General features: G+C 38.9%; 1 protein-coding gene across 11 annotated transcripts in view; it reads right to left on the reverse strand.

Annotated features, from left to right (window-relative positions):
* Window positions 1–23,976, reverse strand: part of RGS7 (regulator of G protein signaling 7) — a 258,271-nt gene that overhangs the window by 220,882 nt on the left and 13,413 nt on the right. For 4 of the 11 annotated variants that reach the window (XM_066546806.1, XM_066546805.1, XM_066546807.1 and 1 more), the window contains exons 1-2: window positions 10,255–10,606; window positions 9,017–9,128 (exon numbers count right to left, since the gene is read on the reverse strand). In XM_066546806.1, the coding sequence (XP_066402903.1) occupies window positions 9,017–9,094 (78 nt within the window). In that variant the 5' untranslated portion in view covers window positions 9,095–9,128; window positions 10,255–10,606. Of the gene's footprint in view, window positions 1–9,016; window positions 9,129–10,254; window positions 10,607–23,976 lie in introns of those variants that run through there. The other 7 variants (XM_066546810.1, XM_066546809.1, XM_066546811.1 and 4 more) reach the window with 4 other exon arrangements.

The raw sequence follows: 23,976 nt of genomic DNA on the forward strand, positions 1-23,976 counted from the left end.
GGACAAAACAGTTATTCAGTAAACTGCTGAATATGAACGTCAACATCCAAAAAAAATGCTATAGAAGTGGAGTGGAAGAGAAAGCAAGATCAGAACTATTTTTTTCCTTTCTGAACAAACTTAAGTGCTTCAGAGCACAACTATCTCTGGAGCAACACATTGCCTAAACTCTGAAAAAGATTTTCCTATAGCAGAGGTACTCTTCTTGTAGTACAGATTTTTAAGAAATGAGCACAGATAAAACACTGTATCAGCTATTCATTTAAACAAGCTGAAGGTATTTCTTCTCACTTTTGGAAACTAAACCAATGCATTACCTTTTATAGGCATTAGTATGGCTCCTGTACTGTGATGGCCACTGATACGACCTCCAGTTCACAGGAGCCAGGATCTAGATATTTCAGGCAGGTAGTGTGATGACTCCACCAAGTCACAGATGTGATTTATGAAAGGGCACTAAAAACCTTTAGCTCCTAGTGACTTGAATGAGAATTTTTGTTGCTTAGTAACTCTTAAAGAAACTGAGACATTTGAAAACTAGTAATGCTGTGAGCAGCCATACAGAACTCTTGTTTATAGCATTTTGGTTGTCTAAAACTGCATACCTGTAACTATAGCATTTTACCACCTAATGTAGTACTTAGATAAACTTAAAGTACTTTGCACAGAGCCAACAGATCCTTACAAAATTTCACTAAAACTTGTTTAATTATACCACAGACCACCTATTTTGCACAGCTAAAACATACCACTCTGTACAAACAAAAACTTTAGTATAGCCCTATACAATAGCATTCATACATTAACTTTTACATTTGTTCCTAAGAAGCCATCCTTTATCACAATTTTGAACTTATGCCTGCAGCACTAAATATGCTAATATCAAGGGGTTTGCAGTACAGCCACAAAATGTTCTGTATTTTCTCCTTCATACAGACAGACGTATACAACATAAAGAGAATTCTTACTGTAAAATTCTTGACTAAAGTTTCTGTAATTTTGAGGGTTATTATTAAGCTTTGTCATTCTTCTTTTTGATATTGATTCTACATCAAATGCAATTATATGGCTCCTGCTGATATCAAGAGATGCCATGAATCTACATCTGAGGGTAGAATCTAGCTCACAGAAGATTAATACTTCTTGCAGTTTCTAGGTCAGAGAAGTGTAAGTGTTAAGAAGAATTAATATGTCTTTCAAAAAACATTCAGTAAACTGCTTATTCATCCTGATACAAAAGGAAATCAGAAAAACTGTAGCTTTCCATCAGAATTAAGGGTGCTTTTAAACAGCTAATTGAAATGTTTCAGTGCAATTAATTTTCATAACATGGAAGAAAATGTACAATAGTGTTATGTCACATACATGAGGCATAGAAAAAAAACTATTATATATTTAAATACAAATGCTATACATTTTTAGTACAACCATTTGGTCATCTCTATTGAATAATGAATCAATAATCAATAGGTCTTAGGGCAGCAGGACTCTGCATGGCTGGGAGGATATGCATATACACACATGTACATTCGCATTATACAACCATCTTCATCACCAAGAATAAGTGGAAGAGACAAAAAATTCCTTTGATGTTACAGGGAGCAGTTTTCACTTTCAGCTAGATAATCCTTGTACATCCAAACTGCATTGTGAAGAGATCCTCTGTGCTTGCTACCTCTTTCTCTGTGGCACAATCTCCCTAGAACTTCACACTCCATTAGTAAACAGGATTCAGCACAGGTCAGAGCAAGAAAGCAAACACACAACTCCAGCAGAAGTGACGCAGAAGAGCTAATACAGCTTCAAAATTCCCACTTTACTGAGTTTCGGTAAAAACAGTACATGAATGCCAGGAGAATGATCATTTCACTGCAATGGATAAATTTCCATCCAGATGGTTCTTGGTGCTTATTTGGCTCTTGACTGAGGTTTTTCAGATTCAAACCAGCACATGTTTGATATGAATACTACATGATAAATTCTTAGAGCCTTCCCCAAAAGGATTTCTTGTTTGAATGACACCATGGATCTAATAGACTTCAGTTTCATTTAACAGCTATAGAGATGCACTCAATTGAGTAAAAATAGTGAAACTATAAAAATCTTGAAAAATAGGCCTCTTCATTGGAAAAATATGGATAAAATATACATTACAATGTCATCTTTCCAGTTTCTAATCATCAGCAAAAAACTTTTAGCCAGAAGTATATTTGAGGGAATAACAGTAAGAAGGCAATAACAGTAAGAGTAAGCAAGACTGATGTCACCCAGCTTTGTGATGCCCTGACCACCTTCACAGACAAGGCAGTTTCTCTGAAACTAAGCCCATAAAACTGTCTTCTCAAAGACACGCTGAGCATTACAAACTGAGAAAGATCCATAGCAGCATCTGAAAAAGGAAGCTTTCAAACACAGATAAATACGCACACAAGCACAAAACCAGCCCCAGATTTTTGGAGGCTAAATTGTCCAAATGCCACAGTCACATTCCTGTCAGTTAAGAATTCCATAAGTTATCTAGTAAAAGCTTCCCCTGGCAGTTGCAATGAATTTATGAGATGCTCCTATGCCTATTCCTACAGCTCTATTTCTTGGCCAGGCTGCTCTCCTGCACTAACTGAGGCTGTTCTCAGGTGCCAAATGAAACTGCAGTTCCCAACTCTGCTTCTCAGACTGTTCTGCTCCAATGTCCCCCATGGCTTCCCAGCCAGCCTCATTCCCACTGTATCTATTCCAGTTACTCTTATAACCAACACGTATTTTTAAAACTAGCTCAACCTTTTTTATCTTCAGTTTTTAGTTGTAGCTGGTGGCAATCTTTCACCAAAAATCAAAATTCTCAGCTGATCTCTTCACCAGGGGAAATTGCACTTTTTCTTCAATGCATCATCATCTCAAAATTTCAACTGAAGGTATTTTTCTGAAGTGGTCCATCTCTACTAGTACTAAGCCCAGCCTCAAAGTTTTCTTCCCTTATGCATTTTGGTAAGGTTCATATTAACACTATTAAAATTCAGATTTTTCTTGCCCTACTACTGAAATCTGTTTCCATAAAGAAAAAAAAAAAAAAAGAGGCAGGGGAAAAAAGGCAAGAGTAATGGATGCCATTCCAGGTAGTTCCAGGTAGTATTTTGCAGTCTTAGCTCTATGCTCCCTCTTCTGTAGAAAATAGTTTGCTCCTTTTTTTACCAAAAATAAAAGGATTTTTAGCTTTTGCTCTGCTCTGGCATGTCACTATTGCATCCCAGTTTACCCATCTGCAACACAGAGAATAATTCTATGTATGTCTTTCACAAAAGCTTTGTTTTTTAGAGTCATAGCTGAAAACCAGCTATTGCTCACATTCTATATTACTATATATCTGCCCTGCTTATCCTTCCACAGCCCTGACAGAAAAGTTTTAAAGCAGTAGCGTATTTTAAAAAGTTGTATGTATATGGAAGTATTTTATTGTATTTACCAGTATAGTTCTTATCAGCTTTGGTGGGGACCTGTCAAATATTATGATATGATATAGTTACTATAAAATTCCTGCAGTCCACAAAGAATGTTTTAAGCCTGAACTGAAAGAAAACAAAACTCCAAAACAAACAATTTCTGCCTCGATATTGCACGTCACTCTCAATAGCATCATTGTTTCCATAGCTACAAATGTAGACTGCTTCAAAGGAAAGAAGCAGAGAAACTGAAAATGACAATGCACAATCAAAACAGGCACATACATTTTTCAGACGGCATATGTGGGATGGAGAAAGGAATTACCATGGTGGCACAGAATGCTGTGGGGTTTTTGCATTTGACAGTAATGCCAGTGATGTGAGCACATCAAGCTCAGAACAGTAAGCAGCAGTAAACCTCTCACTGCAGTATCACTTGACATATTTCTACACCTAGTGGAAGGAAGAGGAGAACAGAAAGGATGGAAAATACCAGCGGGAATCACCAAAACAGGACAAGTGCCCCTCTCACTGATCTAGCCACCTGCAGACTCAGACACATTTTTTAATCGAGTTTCCTTGGGATTTTCAGTCATTCTATACAGTTGTGAAGACAATCAAATCCTTTATACTGCTTTTATCACAAATGATGACAAAATTTAGATACATGCTACACCTAGCACTAACTATAACCATTCCAGGAGAGAAAACAGCCAAGTGAATCTGCACAGAGGATAGATACAAAACATTAGGGTGAGAGCATATAGGAAAACAAAATGCACTCCACAGCATCTAGCATCTATTCTGTCCATCTCTATTAAGTTCCTGTTCCCTAAATTTCCCTGTGCAAAATCTTACTTCACTATCAACCAGCTAATCCAGGACTACAACTTCCTCATGACTTATTGGGTAGGAACATAAATTCTTTTCTTACTACAGCAGGAATTCCCAAGATTCACAAATGTAGCTCCTTCCCCACCAATTCTAAAATGATGAGTGTTGGAATAACACCAAGACCATCAACCAGACTCACATCAGTGCCACTCTTCTTCTCAGAAGAAGAAACAGCATAATCTAGAGTGTAATATAATATTTTTAAAAAAAATTGTATAAACACACTAGGAAAAACCACACACACACACACACACAAAAAAAAAAAACCACCCCACACAATTTATCTCTAAATACCTTAGAGCACCCTGAATTTTCCAAAGTAGTAACAAACAAGATGCCCTCATAGAATGTCATGGCATATTCAGAAACATGTAGTACCAGAGTGATTCTTCTCTTCTCAAAGTGAGTGACAGCACCAGAAAAATCCACCTAAAATGTCCTTCCTTAGTCTTGCAGGCTCTAAGGAACACAGTTATCCATGATATCATTTTTTTCCAACAATCTTTTCAGGGAGCAGTTAACAAAGGCCACATGAGAACACAGCACTATCTGCAGTCTACACTGGAAGTCATCGCTGGTGGAAGCAGAGATGGAGAATGGTTATTAAAAGATGGTGTCACTGTTTCCTCAGGTGTTGCTCCTGCAGCTATTGCCCCTTTGCACCAACATTGGAAAGTATCAGGCTTTGGAGGCATGGTTTCTATGGAGAATATCAGATCATGATAAACTAAGGAGTTTGAGATTACAAAGTCAGCCCTTGTTATACATGAGTACTTACATATATGACCTTCCACCACTGTCACAGAAACAGAACAAACACCTCATTATCTTTATTAGATTATAAAAGCCCCACTGTCAGTGATTTTAATCAGACTTGGCAAAAGCTATTTTAATACTTGGGGCAGTGAGGAAGGTAGAGAGCCAAAATCTCAGCCACAAGAATATTACCTTTCAAACAAGGATAATCTTATTGCTACAAAATAAAGCTATCAGCTCTCGAATGAAATTAGTTCAGGCAGCAATACAATAACCATTAAACTTGCAAATCAGGACTCCTAATAGTTGCAGCATATGTTTGACTGAAAAAGTAAGCAAAGCACAGACCAGAAAGATAAAGAAAGGTTTAGCAAGACCAGTAGTAGGTCTAAAACAGAAGTTCCTAACAGGAAATTCTTATTCTTTTAATTGTGCACAGAGATTTAAAACTATTTAAAAAAAAGAAAAGGCTGGTCAGGCTCTGAAACTTAGAAAAACTCCACAGTATGGGCCTTCTACTACACTACTACATCTGAAGTTTCTTCCCTAAGACCTAGCTTGCAGCAGCAAGTCAGTGTTGCCAAAATATGAGATTTCTGCATGAGCAATTTGTGGTGTTAAAATACTAGGGATTTCAGTCTCTTATCTCTTTTAATTGCTGACTAGAATGGACTCTGTCAGAGAAGAAATGAAAGGAGGGGTTTTACATTTTTCATATTTGCCTCAGGCTACCAGCAGAAAAGTTCAGGACTTTTTCTAAGGTATGTCAGTGCCAATGATGTGTCACATGTCATTACTTTATAATTAGGCTGATAGACAAAAAGAATAATGCAGCTGACATCCTATTAAAATAAAAATTATTCCCCAAGGCCTAAAAACACTGACACAAGCATCTTAAAAGGCAGAGTAAAAATTATATAGGGAACTATTTATCTGTGCTGCTGTCTTTTCCAGATTCAAGCAAGTTATTCTTAGTTATGTGTGTATTGCATATTGAATTATCCTATGCTGATTTTTTTAAATTCTCTTTTGAAAGCAAAATGTAATGAAACCACTGTTCAGCTAGGAATAAAAGCTACTATGAGGATAAGATACTATCTACACTCTAAATTACTTGAGATTGCAAATTGATTATCAATTGTTCAATTCTTCAAATAAGCAACTAATCAAAAAAATGCATTTTAAAAAATAGAAAACCAGCCTTTTTTGTCAAGAGTTTGAGACAATTAAGCCTTAAAAACCAAATTTGAAAACACTAAGACTTGATTCTGTATAAATTTTTTTATACAATGCTCCTGACAGAATCAGGATTTAGGCAATACAGGGCTATAACTCCATGTAGTTAGGAACATATTTAGTTCAGATTGTGTCTGGAAGTTAGACAGACTGGAAGAATTACCAGATTACAAAATTATGGTTTATAGCCAAAATAACAGTCTTCACAGCATAGCCAAATTTTAACTCTCCATTAACGTAAGTAAGAGATATCCCATCTATTCTTTGCCAGTACAGATATCACAAAATGTGTGCTTTTCCATCTGTTCATGTATAAACTACTGGAAGAAAGCATTTCCACCTTTGTGCATTTTGACAACATTATTCAAAATATAAGACTTCAAATTCAGTTCTGACTGAACCCAGCCAGTAGCATGTTTACATTTTTTTCTAAAAACTGTTCATACGTTTCCAGTTGGCCAAAAAAGAGAGTCCTTCACAAAGCTGTCAGATCTAGTTCTTTGTTCATACAGTGCTTTCATTCCCAACACAATGACAGACAGAGAGAGAAGTGTTGTGTTTTCAAATGTATTACAAGGAATCCTGTGATTTAGTTGTTCCTATTAAAGAATTATACTCAGAGATGATATACTCTAAAGTGACATGATTTCCACTTGACTATCCTCCTTTTATGTTCCAGACCCAGAATTTAGAACATGTTTGCTTACACCAATATCCTATTTCAAGAAAAGGCAGACAACTTCTTGAAAAGCTATCTATTATTTTGCTGCCTGTTTCTTGAGTACTGCCAAAGGAAGGGCTACGCAGTTTTCTCTCCCTACTCTAACACAGTGTGCATAATCTGAAATTATCTTTAATTCACTGTGCTACAAAAATAAATAGGCAAAAAAAAAAAAAAACAAAAACCAAACAAATAGGGCAGGCAATGCTGTAGAAGGTCAGTATTTTTCAAAGTTTAATACTCAGAGCATAACTTGTGCTCTTAGTGACTTAGTGACAACAAGGGAAGGACCACTGCTGCACTGCAGGACACAAATTCATATCATCCCTTTGCAGATGTATCACAGAGAACAAAAGAGGTGTTTGATGTCTTGATTTGCTGAGCATACACCTGAGGTGGTGTGTCCTATTCCCACTCCTCATTTTCAAATCTCCTGTGCACCACCAGGACTCTCATCACTTCCCTCAGCTGTTCATTCAATTTGGATGCTGCTCAGAGGTGAAGCTGCCCTGAGGCCATGATAAATTTTGGCATGAGGTCATACTAAACACCATAGGTCACAAATTTTACCACAAATTTTACCAAACTCACCAAAGGAAGAGAAAAACAGTTTCTCTGTGTTGTCCTTCTGTGTCCTAAATAAGCGGAGAAAAGACCTTTTTGCCAGCATTGAAGTAAATAGCAAATGTGGAAAGATTCTGTTTAGAAAGATCAAAAACCTATAACGAACAATATAAGATCTGGTATATTGCTTTTCATATGTACAGCATATTTTCATGTATGCAATTGCCTTTTGAAACACACCTGTGCTGTTAATGGCAAGGTAATCCTGTATTTTTCTAGATGTGCATTCGTAGAGGGATAACCACATTCACTTATGTAAAAAGGAGCCTAATTTCACAAAACAGCAGATACAACAAACTAAGTGAAATCAGCAATGTATCTGAAAACATGAAGAGAAAAAAGCATGCATCAGACTTCAATTTGAGACTATTTTTTAATTTCTGGGAAAAGAACACTTACCACAGTTACTGTTTATACTTCAGTTCACCTCAAAGACTGAACTGATTATGTATCAGATGTTTTCTATTATAGTTAACTTGTAAGGGGAAAAGTCAATGCCTCTAACAAAGTAAAGTATTGATTTTTTTCCACCTGGTAAAAACAACCACAAACAAGTTAAGAAGCACTGTGTTCTAAGAATAAACAAGCAGTTGTATAATTACTTATTTCAATTTACAACAGCAAAATTATTTTTCTTTCCACTATTATTGGAATTTATGTTGTTATTCTTTCTTCTTAGATGCAATTAAGACTTAAAAAAAAAAACAAACGTATAATTCAAAATCTCCAAGCATTTACTCTCACTTAAATTAAAGCATAATCACTAAATAAGCCTCACTATTAGACTTCAATACCTGGAAATTTAGTGTATTGATGTTGTAAGAGTAACTACACTAGAAGCCTTCCCAGGGAAAAATTCTAAAGTGTATGGTTTTGGGGGGTTTTTGACTTGTGGCAATCACAGATAAGTAAAATCTTTAATCAGTTTTTCCCCTCATATGAAATAAATTAATGGTTCCAAACTTCTCTGCACAAGACAGAAACACTGTATTGTACAGTTAATATTTAGCTTTAATACATATGAAATCATTTTACAAATAAAACTTTTAAAGTGAACACTTGAGCTGAAAACATGGTCCAGTCTCTGGCACATCACCACCATCACATATCATATGTATCAATGCAGAAAGTGACTGAAATACATCAAGTATCTCAAATTGAAAAGCAGCTGCTTCTGAACAAAATGCAAAGTTGACGTGTGCAAATTTTACCATTTCAAACCATTCAACAGATACAGTAATTTCTCTATTCAAGAAATTGGAGAGAAACAAAAATAATGGATTCACTTGCTAGGCAAAAAAGTCCAGGACTTCACCTTCCGCAGCTTCTGAAAAATACAAAGGCTTACCTTTCTGTACACCAGCATGTTTGGGGATTCATCAGCCACCCCATTGCTGCTTTGCCCATAATTATTTCCTTGTGCCATGTCCCACAAATTTGATCCGCTTTTGGATGCTGCACTGTAAAAGGTAAAAGTGGTTTCAATAGGGCATCGCCTCAGGTCTCCTTGCTTCCCTGATGATTAATGGACCTGACTTTCTACCAACACGTTATCAAAATCAGCGTATGTTCTCACTCCAACAGATATTTACACGGGAGCGAAGCTCCTAATTCGCCATTTACTGTCATTGCTCTCTTTTGCCGGTAAATTATGGATGTAACGTGTTGATCTAATTTAAACATTAATGAATTGTCACTGGGAGCAGCTCCCTGACACACCGCTAACCGCCACATCACACAGACGCCTCCTCACAAAGCGTTTCTTCCTCCCCTGCACGGAGCTCACCAAGGGACGCTCTGCGCCTTCCAGGCCAGTTTTGTGAGGACTGACTCGGCCCGTGACGTGGATTCAGCAGTGCCCTCCGCTCGCAGCTCGGGTCATAGCAACTTTCACAACAGTCAAACGCACGAAAAGCAAACCAGACGCTTTGAACCTCCCTGTAATTCACCAGCCCATCTGTGCTCGTACATACGGCGGGGCAGGGGAGCAGGTGACGAGGGAAAATGAAGAACCAAGCCAGAACACTGTTCCGGTTGCTTTCACCTACTTTCATGGCACTTTACCGCCAAACACCGGCTCCCTGCCAGCCCCGTCTCCTCCCCGCCCTCCCCCGGGTCACACGGGAGCTGCACTGAGCAAGAGCTCGGATCATGCCGTAGCTCCGGCTTTGCACGCAGGTGTAAGAATGTGCTCCATCTACAGACCACACCGGCGGATGCGGAGAGCCCGGAGAGCCGCCGAGCCCTACTCCAAGAGCTAACCTCCCGAGCCCTCCCCAGCCCCCGAGTCCCTTCACCTTCGGGCTTGGCTGCCCCCCGTCCGCCCTCCGGCCCGCGCTGCCCCAGCAGCGCCCGCGGGGTTTGCGCGGCTCCGGGCGGCCAAAGGCCGGGCGGACCGGACCGGACCGGCTCGCCCGCGGGCAGCCCGGCGCGGCGCCCGCAGCTCCTTCCAGCACCGCGGACAGCGGCGACAGCGGCGGCAGCGGCGGCGCCGCCCGGGGGCCCGGCGGGAGCGGGGCCGCGGCTCCGCGGCGGGAGGCGCGGGGCGGGGGCGCGGAGGGGCGCGGAGCCCGCCCGCTCGGTTACCTCTGGGCCAAGGTCACTGCGCGCTGGCCGCGGCTCCTCGGCTGCTCCTGCGGCTCCTGGCGCGCCCCGCGCTGTGGGTGTCAGCCGGCAGCAGGCGGAGGGACGCGGCGATCGCTCATCACACACACGCACACACACGCACTGCGGGCGGAGGCGCTGCTGCCGCTGCCGCCGCCGCCGAGGCTGCGGCTCTCCCGTGCTCTGCCGGAGCGGCGGCAGCTCAGCTCAGCTCCCTCCCCGCAATGGAGCGGCCGTCACGTGGGGGACGGGCACGTCAAAGGTGCTGCCGCTGCCGCCGCTCCGCCACACAGCAGCAGCCTTCCTCCTCCTCCTCCTCCTCCTCCTTCCTTCTCCTTCCTTCTCCTCCTCTTCCTCGGTGCGCTAGGCTCCTTCACCGAAAGCAGCGGCCAAGAAACTGCAGCTGCCAGCAGATCTGGCAGCAGCCCTGTAAATGAGATTAGGCATCACTGGTGGGCTGGGCAGGAAGAGAATGTGGGCTAATGGGATAGGGAAGGAGAAGGGGAGTTGTTGGGGAAACTGGGTCGCCTCCCTCATATTTCTTTACCGACAAGGAATCTGCCTCTTCCTCTATCTTATGCTGGACACATCATGTATATTTTTCAGTGAAAACTAAGGAGAGCCTGTGCTCTGTTGGCACTGCAGACTTTCCTGAGCAGTGGAACACGGAGAGCAGAGTAAACCTGTTTCAGACAGATAGGGAGAAACCCTAAGGACACCTCAAGACACCCTCGGGACTGTTTTGCCATATCCTAGGCAACTGCCTAACTTGTAAAGGCCTCACATTGGCTACGATAAAAGAAAAAGATCAAGTCTCTTAGTCTTACTTCCCCATCACATGCAGACAAGAACAATTTTGCAATACCGCTCTTGCAAGGGGGTTGAAATGCCCAGAACTCAACATCCACAAGAACACAAGGTACTTAAGTGGTTACACTTTGGTATATTTCGATTTAAAAGTGTCTTTTCTGGAAATTGTAGCTCTTATTACAAGAATGATCTTGCAAAAGAATCCTCTACTGTGCACTGCACCTTGTGGAGTGTGTGCTGGTAAATCATGCAATTCAAGCAGAGGTTTCCATGCATACTGGGTCACCTTCACCCTTACTTGTTCTACCTTTCTCACATCTCAGAGGGCCTCAAACAAACACTATCCTGCAAGAAGTTTGTTACTACCATCTAATGCAACTACTTTTAACTATTCCTCCAAACTTTGCAGATGCCTTGAGATACTTTAACAGAGGATGTGGTAAATTAGCTCAGGCAATGATAGGGAATCACAGTGGCAACAATAAAATGAAGGAAAAAGGACAGAACTGATCTGGACTTTTTGGAGAGCTGAGGAAAGGAAGACATAAGTTTGATAATGGTCCTAAGAATGAACACCGGAGTAAAGAACTATGATCTCCATCAGAAATACGAATGTTTTTCAGAGACAGAAGTTGTAAAAGGTGAAATGACACAATAAGAATCACCAACTCTGTTCAGTGAGATACACTGGTTGCAAAGAAAAGGAGCTCTGTAGCAGACAGACATTGTCTGTCTCAACTTCGATAGAGGAGAATAACTTATCATGTCACAAGGAAAAGGAAATGTGAAAACAAATGGTGTTAGAAAAGACAGAACTCTGGAGTTTTGAGGTAGAAGAGAAGGAAGGGAAAGAATTCAACAGCACAAGCATAAAGTGAAGAAGTATCAGTGTTGAAAGTAGTTGGTAGAGGAATTTATTAAACCAAAGATTAAACAGAGAACTAAGACCTGTTTCCCACTAAAATTCACTTCACATACAATAGCATCTCAGTGAGGCTAATAAAGTAAGGATCAAAATACTAATCTTCCAACAGATTCTCTGATTCAGCCCAGTCCACTGTTGAGAAATGGGAACGAGCAATAAAGAACTCAGTGTGGTTTTACACAGACATCCCAATTGAGCAGCACTGCAGTGTTCAGAGCTCAGCAATTTGACTTTGTAAGTCTGACAGGTGCACTAGAAGACAAGGGAAATGCCTCCCAAGATCTGCTAAAAACACAAGTGATGACCTCGTGGTTGTATGGCATCAAAATAAACTCAAAATCTTTATCAGACTGGAGTTTAAATTTCTTTTTCAGAGTAAAAATGGGAACTGCACAAAATATAATTCAAATATAATTTTACCCCTAAAGAGGGACAGGAGGAAAATCTTTTAAAATATTGGTAAGACACATATTCTTTCCACTTGCTCTGCCAGGCATTAAACATAGTAATTGTGTTAAAGAGCATAAAAATCAAACATTAGCAAGTTTCCAATGAGATCAATATTTGTTTTCTCATTCTGCCTCATTTTGTTGTTAATGTAATGGACAAAAAACCCCACATAAAATGAAAGTGTTTTGTACTAAAATTCTTGGACTACCTATATTAAGTTACTCAAAAGCTGACTTCAAACTACCTACTTTCTATAAAGTGTTCTGCAAATAGATTTTGGTAGCAGCAATGTGTCTTTGGAAAGCTCCCCAACAAAGCTGACTAATTTAGGCAGCAACATTTTCCAAGCTTTTATTCTCTGAGACTGTCCTTAAAACTAAGGGCAGAAGCATACTCAACTGAGTTAGATTTTGGCTATGCTACCTCCAATTTTACCTTTGCTTTAACTTTGCTTTAACCATTCTGATTATTTTCCAAGTAAATAAAATACAAAATACTAATAGGCAAAGTTTATATTTTTTCTTTGAAAATAATCAAATTTTAATAACATAAATGCAGTTCTAAAGCAGAGCAATTACTTGGGCCCATGGAAGTTAATAGGTATTTCTCCAGTAACATCAAAAGGAAGTGTATTCCATAGTTTTTAATCTTGTCCTCAGTGCCAGAGGAACACCTAAAACATCTCAGTCATGCATCTCACAATGACAGACCTGCTACACTGAAGCACAACAAAATTTTTTCACCAGCATGTCCACTGTCTAAATGAAGTAGCATGTCCACTGTCTAAATGAACTCTAAACCCTAATGGGGTTAAACAGAAGACCAGAAACTTCCCAACAGAATTTGCTTTTTGCCATCATTTTGTGATGAAAGAGACCTTGGGCTGGACTACTTTCATAAATACAAGTAGAAAGAAAATAATTTATTTAAAAAATATGTAACCAGATAGTCTCATTCTATTGTACTTGGGTGTGTTTGTTCAACACCCTATAAAAAGCTTTAATTCATAAATTACTTACACATCTTTCCCATGCTGAAAGTCATCACTTATCTCATATACAACCAGCATTAGCTTCCCCAGAAAGCACGGTCTGCCAGAAGAGGAAAGGCCTTTTCAAAATGCAAGGCAAAACTACTCATTAATAAAACAAAGATGATGGGGAAAGGCTGCCAAGGGGCAGCTTTATCTAACAAGGCAATAAAGTACACATGATTGAGCAAGGTGGTGACTACATTTTCTGTGTTTAGCTTTCACTGTCAGTACAACTCAAGTATTCCAGTAGCATCACATGAACGTGGCATTTTTAAGTAAAAATTTTATGTCAGAATGTGTACAACGATCTATCTGTATACGATCAGAAATTTTGCTGTCTGTCCTGCTGGCCAATGCTGTAGCATTATGTCAGTATGTCCCCTTTATCCATCAATTTATCTTGTCTTATGGCTAGACTAAATGTTCCTTGGAGTAACGACATGCTGTGCAAGCTCTTAGCACAGCATGATCTTGTTCTATGACCAAGTTTTTAAAGCTTTGGAGCATTATAAACAACCACATTCAAATTTACTAAAATAATGTAGACATGCTAACTGCACTCCAAACACTGACATGAGTTAATATTGCGCTACCTTAAAGTATAAGACCCAGATTTTTTTTCACTAGCTGGTTAAGCACAGAGATAAGCTGCCTGCTTTAATGGAACTCGTGTATTTGTGACCCTACCAATCCACAAGGGTTCCAATGCCAGGCTCTGAGCAGGTACCTGGTGATTCCAGGCGAGCTTTTGGCCCTTTTGATGAGATGGGAACACCTGCTCCTTCAGGAGTGAATTGCAATCAATCTGTTTAATGTAGGTCTTCAAATGTCATCGTGATGATTACAGGTCACAGTATATATTTTCTAGAACTGAACCCAGGACTGCCTTAGAAACTTCACTTTCTTCATTTTTTTAATGCTCTAGGAATTTGGTTTGTCACTTACCTTACAACCCTATTAAAATGTTAATTACCTTTGTCAATTTATGATGCTGATGATCAAAGCTGTTCTGTCAGCTAGGGAAGGAGCTAAAAAACAACAAAAAGATATTTTTAGAACATAAAAGAAAGAGGTAACTAAAAAGAAATCTGGATTTAACAAAAAGAATTCTGATCTGATAGGAAAAAAAAGAGTTGTGGAGAGACATAATTTCACAGGAATGCAAAATTTTTAGAAATAAGGAAAGCCCATATTTCCATAATCTTTTTTTAAGTGATAGATAGATAGATAGATAGATAGATAGATAGATAGATAGATAGATAGATAGATGATAGATAGATAGATAGATAGATAGATAGATAGATAGATATACACACACCTCCACAGAGAACACAGTACAACTGACATATATTTGAAACCTTAATGCAACAAATTTTATCCCTTACTGTCATTGTAACAGAAAGTCCACAGCTACATGGAATTTTGTATCAATATAGTGGCCCGCTAAAGCTGTCCATGGAAAGCCAACTGCTTCTCCCGTCAAAGGAGAACAACCTCAAGCAGTTCCACTGCAGTCCTGACAATTTATCCAGTTGTAACTTCACCCAGAAGAGGGCAGGCTTTCTCAGACAAAGAGAGAGAGGCTACGATAGCTGGCTGACACACTACTAGGAGTATTTTTCCCCTCCTAAAACAGTTACCACAACTGGCTATACACCATCATTTCATCAAAAAGTGAGAGTGGTTACAGAAATGAAACAACACACCACATTCCTTTAAAACTGCCTGGAAGACCTATGATTAATAAGCCCTGATCTTACAATAAGTTACAAGCTGGAGAAATCAATCAAGAACGGAGAGATAGAACAAATGTGCAGGGAAGAAAAAAAAATAGAAGAAAAAAGATGGAGGTTTTATTCAAATTTGGATCTCATCATACTAACAGTCTTAATTCAAGCACAGTTCTGAATCCTGGTCTCCTAACTTCCAAAATAGCTCTTGCGGATGTTTTCCATTTTGTGTAAAACAATTATTACTGGTACAGAACAAAACCTGAGTTCACAAAATGGGACATTTTGTCCCTTCTTCAGATAAAATAATTAAAATAAGTGTGTGTTGCTCTCAGCATCTCTTATCACTTGGTATTTACAACATCCTCCCCAGAAGCAAAGATGAGCAGTTTATAGATTAATATCTGCATTTTCAGATGCCATATACTTCACATAGGAGTCCAATTACTGAGCAACTTCATACAAAGTAAGGAAAGAAAAGGCACGGATTGTGGTTTTGTAAATTTAGCTACAATGCTTTTAGCCCAAGCTATTAGCTTAATTCAATCTGACAGCAGTCTCAGGTTAAAAAAAATACCCATAGTATTTTTTTGTGACTAAACCAATAAAAAAACTCCAATAAACCAAGGAACAGGCTCTTCCTCTTCATTCCTCCAGAAAATCTCTCAGACAGGCCTGATTCATACGACAGCACTTGCTCAGATCAAAATAGAATAAGCCACTTATTAAGGATGAGTTAGGAAGACATTGATTTAGAATCCTTTGGCATGAAAGGACCAGAGAGAGGAGGACACAGAAGACCTATAAAGGGAGGGAGGAAAGAGTACCATGTGTGAGAATGCCATGGTTACAGACCAGAACAGATTAATTGTCAAAAGACCTCCTAACAGAATTAACTGGAAACACTGAGAACTATCTGGAGGAATAATTTGTGTGGCAAAGAACTGAGCTGATAAATAAGAATAATGCAGCAGAAGAAAACAAGGAGAAAAGAAACAAATCCAGAAACCCTCACACAGGTCACAGTTAGCAGGGCACGGTTCTTGCAAGCTGCTGAAATGGTTTTGGGGGAAGATATCTTGAAAGTGCTCAGAAGGAGATGAGGAAACAACTGAGAAATTTTGAAAAGTAAAAGTTGTCCCTTATTCTATCTGATCTCATCCTCTATACACAGAGATAGAATTTCTAGAAACTCCTGTTAAATAGGTAAATGCCAAAAAATGCAGAATACTGGCTGACTTCTGCAGGTTTTTGTCAGTTCTCACAGGTGTTTTATCTTACTAAAAAATAATTTTTCTACAACATGCTTTTTAGACTGCAAGAAAAGCTTACATGTACCAGAAAAATAATAAAAAATGTGGCAGCTATCAAGTCAGGAAACAGCTTCAAATGTTAGCAGCACACCATCATAGGCAGCCTGCAAGTATCAAACTTGCCTATGCAAGCTACTGCTGAAATTGCCCACTTTGCTCATTCCCTCCAGCAATCAGAGTTGATGTGACTTAATCTCATTAATTCACTGAGCTGAATGCACTGGAGAAAAAGAGAGCTCAGCAGTTTAACCAGCTTCGTTCATCATTTTTCTTTCCTTCCCCCACCTTTCATTTTGAAGTTCCCTCTATCATTCATGAATTCTCTGCCTCATATCCACAGACAATAGAATAAAACAGCTTTTTCCCCCCAAGGTTGCTTTGTTTTTCTAAAGGCTTAAATCAGCCAGAATCAATTTGCTGATTGTGCATCACAAACTGAACCAATCTACATCCATTTATATCCAAGTACACACAATAAATATAGTCATTCTCAAACAGGAAATGGAGTTTTCATTCTTTTAAACTCTACACAGCATCTAGGCTGAAAGGAGACCTTTATTTTTTTAAATCATATTCTCCAGAAACTCAAAGGACTAAAAATTACAAAAAGAAATTAAGCAGGTGTCTATAATGGCTAAATAGTCCCATTTAACAAAAAATTTAAAAAAAAAAAAGTAACAGAACCACAAAATAGGGATGTGGGTTTGCTGGGGTTTTTTCAAACCACAGTATAAATTCAAGTCGTTCCCAGAATGCACTCCTTACCACAAGATTGTTTTACTTGAGTCTACAAGATTATTAGCAAACCTTCAACTTCTAAACATTTTCTCCAATACTAAAGGAAACTTCCTTAAATTACAAAGTATAGATGTATAGCTCAAAACAGTTGGCTGAGAAAACAAATTATTTTTAGAAAAGTGTGAAACCCTTGGCTGTATTATCTAAAATCATAACAAGCTATTTATTTTTTAAAAACAGTATACCTAAACTGGCTACAGATTCAGTATTTCAAAGTGGTCAGTCAGAATAGTTTAGACAGTCAAGAAAAGTCTCACAAAAACCCTGTATCATAATACTTGCTTCAGCTTTCAGTATTTGAGAGTCAGTGAGTAAAAGATGCATCTTTACTAAACTATACTATATTATAATATCAAGCCACTCTGCAAGCAAGGAAAACAAAGCAGCCTTGACATTATAGCCTGAAATACCCAGGCAGTGAGGAAAAACCAGAATGAAATTAAAAAAGCAAGACATGTAGAAAAAGAAATCTTTTTTGTGTACTCTCTTTCCATAATATCTGAATTTTGGCACTGTGCACAATATCATTCTCCAGTCAGAGAACTGCTTAACACAAGGATATATGCACTTGGCTTTGTCACTAGGTTTTACTTCAAGTACAAGAAGCAGACACTGAAGCCTGATAAGATATGTGACAGATAAAATGCTTAGCATGGAAGAATTACTTTCCTCCCAATACAGCAATGGTTTAAACTTTATTTTTTGCAGGCGAATGGAGACAAACAGGAGCAGGAAAATAATCTGGTAGTAAAGAAAGCAGAGCTTTGCTGTGCTAGACTGGGAACTAAAATGTTATGCAAGGCTATGAGTTGTCCAGCATGAGATTTTTACAGGATAAAGGTTTGTCCTGTAGGTGAGGAAATAAAGATATTTAGCCATGGATAGATATTTAGCCTGTGGATAACAGAAGAGAGAGAGATAGGGGGAAATGAATAAAGAGGTCATTACATTGAAGGCAGGAAGGTAGCATGAATGCATCCAGACTGGAAAATGATCCACAGTGGGGAAGGACAGTACTACTTATTTAATAAGGAAGCAGAGTGAAACCAGATTTCACTATTTCAAGCACTGTATGCCAAATGAAACTTATGCAGCTTCCAGTGATAAAGTAAGAGAATGGACTAAGATGAACAAGAGGAAGCAAGGAAGACAATTCAGAAAGCAAGCATTGATCCCACTTTCTCTGCAAATTGATTAGATTTTCAGGATAAAATTAATGAAATAAAAACTAAAACTTAATCCAAGAATACTGAAAAAAATTGAATGCTATAGAAAAGAAGAATGCACCTGGCTATTCACCTCAGCAAAGAAAAGAGACTCAAGGAGTCATAGGAAACCAAAATACTTGGAGATTGGACAAAAACAGAAAACAAAGAACAATATAGGTACAGAGCAGAAAGAGTCCACTGTTACCAAACAAGGACAAACATTCTTTAAATTTAATTGATCTCTTTCCTGACTAAAATAATAAGGAAACAAGTTCTGAGCAACTTCCAGATGAAGACAGCATGGCTTTGTATATAGGAACAAATTTAGTTTGTAAGGAACAAAACAGGTTGCAAAATATGCAAAGCTAACTTATTAGTCTAAGCCACAAGAGATTTCAATGAGTTCTCTAAAGGCAGAAAAAGCCACAGTAGGGTGGCTAAAAACCTAAGTAAATGGCTTTTGTGTGTCAGAGGGAACTGAAATTTACAGTCACAAACTCAAAGCACTGTTCATAGTTCTTTCACACTCTGTCTCTTATACAGCACCTTGTCACCTGATAGTGCTACAGGATGGCAATGCAAATGTGCATTTGACCTCATGGTACTATTTGTTCTACATTCACCAGTCTGGATACACAGTACTGTAATAGATGTCATTTTATGTCATTATAATGCACTTATGTCTGGCACAAATTCATCACAGACAGTGGTGTCCTATTTGATAGTGGAAGAATAAACAGAAGTGAAATCTGGCTTCAGCTCGGTTCACCTCAGACCAAAAGCTCACCAAGCAAAAAGCAGCAATCAAGGTACTTCCTGGCATACAGCAGACATCCAGGGGGGCCAGTGATTAGGTCCACAGACTCAACCACAGCTCTTCCCAGTTGATTTCATGTTTCCCTTCTGAGTTGTTTGGAGATTATTTCTATGGCCATATTAGCATTTCTGTTCTCATTATCGGGAATATTTTTCATTCTCCTAAAGCATCAAAATTTGCAAACACACAAGAGGAAGGACCTTGAAATATGGAACCAACCCTACAATTTAGGCTGACAATAACTTGCAAAGCAGCAATCACTTTCCACAATCACATTCAGAGTAAGCTTCATCAGACATGAAACTCACATCCAGGAAGCAAACAGCAGATATAGAAATGTAAGTACACATGCCAACCTAATCACATTTTTAGCCAACTAAATATGATTTTTGTTTGGAGAAGCATGTTCCAGTATATTGTTCCTGATGTTCTAAATATTGTAAGAGTGCTTTGCCAGTCACAACACAGCTATTGATTGTCCTTCCCAGCCTCATCCACAAGGCTAAACACAATATCCCAATAATTTGTATGCAGGCATCTGTGACAATGGAAGGTCAGTATTTGTTAATTAGAGTAGAAAGAGAACAAAGTCATGAACTCAAATGGATGAAGATTAACAGTAATGTGAAAGTGTTTTGATTCTAAATATCACCAGGTAATAATGGCATCATCACAGGGTACAAGTGCTGCATCCAGGTCCATCCTCTTCACTCTGGCCTCTCTCCATTTCACTACCCAGCATTTGGGCAATGCTACCTGGATAACCTCTCCATGCCAGCAATTCAGAGGGAATGAACAGGACAGAAGTCACGCTTCCTCTTCCTCCTCCTCCTCCACAATGCTGATTCCTCACTCCTGCAGTCTGCAGAAAAGCAAAGAACTGCTGCTCTACAGTTAGTAGGGCAGTCGGTGGATGCAGAGAGTAGAGTGCTTTGAGGCAATGACTGCATGTCTAAGCAGCCAAACTTACACTGCAGTTTCTCTTCTGGGACAAAAATCCTCTAAGAGTAAGTCTTACAACTCCAGAGAAATGAGATGCTTTATTCAGCTTTTGCTACAGACTGTAACAGAGGCATACCCACCTCACAGGCCCTTCCTTGCTTCTCAAACCACTATTGTCCTCCTTCCTAAAAGTGAAGATGCTGTCACAGTTTTTACTGATACCAAATATTCATAGCTTCATGCATTGGCACAAGGAGGTGAGGAGTTTTGCTATTTCAACATACTAACTTTTCTGCAGTATTCCAAGATCCTTCTTTGCCCAGCTCTCTTGCCAAAAAAGACATTAATATTCTCACAGTGGAAACCAAGTAGCTCTAAAACCTGTTTAAAGCAGCCTAGCAGAATTCACGTCTAGGGGAAAAAAAAGCACCATGATTAAGAGGCAAGAAATCAGGTTTGACCTTCAAAAGTTCCAATAGGTCATTTAAGGGTGGTATCTCTTCCTTTAAAAATAAATAATCACTTAAACAAAGGCAACGCTGATTCTGAGCCAAATAAAGCATCCTTACCAACAAAGAAACCTGCCCAAATGGGCAACTTCAACTGGCTTCACTGAACACTGACAAAATATTTCTGAAGATTTTCTTGGAACAATATCTAAAACACTACAATTAAACATGTGAAGCAGCAAAAAAGGGAACAGAAAAGGGAGTTTTCTAGGGCATCAAAAGTGGGACACAATGTATGATTAATTTTTTTTCAGATCTTTAACTTTTAAAAATGTGTTTAATTAAAAGAAACATATTTGCATTACTCATGCAGATTAATGTAGCTCAGGTCACTGAACGCTTTGTGATTTGTAATTATTAACAGTTTTAACTGCCTCTGAAAATTGTACTAGAGGGCTTGGAAAAAAAATCAAGAATCTTCACCATCCACTTTGTAAGCAAACATTATTTACTGCATCCACCTCTAGGTAGCAATTTACATAGTTCTTACTACCTATAGCAGTGGCATGTAATACAAAGTTTTGGGTCCAGGGTCTTGTTTGGCTCTCTTGTTCTAAACAAAGAATTTCATTTTCTGCCAATTAAAGGACAAGCATATAAACCGTAGAATCTTCCCAGTTTATTTTTCAAAGAGATGGGGAAGAGATTGAAAGTATGATTACCAGAGAAATATCTCCATTACAGACCATTGGAAGGCTCTAACTCCTAGTTATGCTGCTGGCAGCATAAGTCAGTTATGGGTTGCTGAGAAATTACCTTCTTCCTTTCCTGTGTTGTTTCCCTCGTTAAGAACACACTGACTTCACAAAGTGAGTGCTAACTGACCTGAAAAACTCATTTCTTGTATAGAGAACTCAAAGTCCAACTTGCTCACTGGGGCCTGAATTTCACCCTTCAGCTACAGCGTTGAGATTGAGTGACTGGTGCAGAGACAGCAACCATCCCCTTTCCTTCCTCTCTCCAGTTGTCTTTCTCTCAGTCCTGAACTTTTTATTTTTTTAATACCTTCTGTATTGGTACACTGACTTTTCAGACTTCCAAGGCAGGCAGGAGCACTCAGAGTTTCAGCACAGGGCTCCAAGCAAGGCACATCTTCCCAAAATGCAGAAAAATCCAGAAGCGTTTCTCAGGACAGCAGCATCTTCCTGATTTGAACAGCAAGACCCCATAGGTGAGGACAGGCTTAGTAATTCCACAGCTTTCAAAATCCCATTTCATGGCAATTTCCTGAGAAACCACAGCTCCCTGAGGAAGAGTAAGAAAAGGGGCTTTGTTCTTCAGACCCTGTGGAATCCCACCTGAAAAGGCTCCTTTGAAACCTCATTCCAGCAGCATCCTAAGGAGCCAGTGAGCTTGTTTCTGACACATAACACAACAGGAGATAACTATGGCAGAGAAAAGTGCAACTACACCAGGTCACAAATGGGAGCAGGTCATATAAAATGTGTAACTTGGCAAACAGCACTAAAACAGCCACTCTGGCACAGGGAGCAAAACAAAACTGAAAAATTTGCAGGTATGAAGCAAGCAGATGAACAATGAGAGACAAAGTTAGGGCCAGGAATTTAAAGGAAAGAGACAATAGTACAAAACTTTTCTGGCCCATAGTAGGTCAAGTACAGTGAGATAAAAAACAGACTAAAAGGACATAAAATAGGATTTTATTGTCAAAGAGGTAGGTGGGAACACAGTAAGAGAAAGAAAAAACAGTTTTAGCATGCAGACAGCCATTTCTCCCAGAAGAAATTAATCTTTCAAAAAAGCTAGTTGTGGTATTCCTAGGATCATATTTTGCTTGAGGGAAAGAGACTAGAAAGAATGCCTTCTAAAAGACTCAAAATACAGAAAAACCTGTGCAATTTCAAGCACAAGATGCATTATTTTGGAAGAAAAAAATTGCATTTGCTTTGTATTTTGAGACATGTAGCATGTAAGGCAAGGACTTTCATACATTCCACAAATTATGCAGACCTGGATTTTCTGCAGGCTTTTAAAAAAATACTGTTTCTACTAAAATAATACTAGCTTTTCAAAAATCAGTGTTCAATACAAACCCTATTGCAGGATTTGTGAGCACAATTTCAGTAAAAGGAGAGTGTTTAGGGCAAGAATGCTTGGTATTTTAATATAAAACATACATTCATAATTTAATTTTGGATTAAGTAAGATTGAAAGGTACATCCTGATCCTCTGACCAAATTCAAGTGCAGATAATTAGTCTGCTTTGTGGGGGAAACTAGAAGGCTAAGGAATCCGTTATTTTCTGTTACTACTGAACAATGATCAGTACTTGAATATCAATGCTAAGTGAAGGCGATTTTATACATACAGCTGCTTTTCAAGTTGTTTCAGCAACTTCAGGCAAAATTTCCTGAATGTGCTCAGGTTTCTGGGTTCAAAACCCACAGGCAACACTCCATTCTCTATTTGCAGATGGATTAACTTTTATTCATAAAATAAAATTAACATTTCAGATTTCCTTTTAAAAATACAGACATTGTTATTCTTGGAGAACTCAAACTTTAACCACATTTGTTACCTTCAACATTTGCATACTGTGAGAGACTGAAGTAACAGCCCATCTCCTCCAAGATACTTCTCTTTCTTCTACTACTTCAATAACTGAAAATAACTCCAATTGTTTTCATAATTGCATCCTTTAAGACCTCAGTCCTATCACCAAGTTCTTGTCTTACTGGGCCACAGAACTGCATTTCTATGGGAAATGAAAGAGGCTACTCTCCATTCACTTACTTTTGGGAAGTGTGGCACAACAGTTTGCATCCATATGGCTAATCTGTATTCCCTCAAAACAAGGAAGGGTTCTTCCTCATTGCAAATGGTTGCTCGTCCATTATATCCATCACTAGGTATTGTCAGAGAAAAAAAAAAAGCAATTGCCTCAGGTGAAAATCACACCGGAAAATTCACTAAATACACAGGATAGTGCTGAAACACAATCCCTAGCCCTGCTAAGTTTCCTAACACAGACAGTCTTAAGGGCCAAACTGATTATTTCTCCCTCACCCATACATATTTTAATTAGTGCACAAGAAGAAATACTATTACATCATGTGGATTGTCAAACAATTGGCTGGTGGAGCTGTAAGCAAGGTCTTTTTAAAAAGACTGCGCTCTCAGATTTTTCTGAGACTGATGTATTTGTGAT

The sequence above is a fragment of the Molothrus aeneus genome, chromosome 3 (genome assembly GCF_037042795.1).
Source record: "Molothrus aeneus isolate 106 chromosome 3, BPBGC_Maene_1.0, whole genome shotgun sequence".
NCBI classification, from domain to species: domain Eukaryota; kingdom Metazoa; phylum Chordata; class Aves; order Passeriformes; family Icteridae; genus Molothrus; species Molothrus aeneus.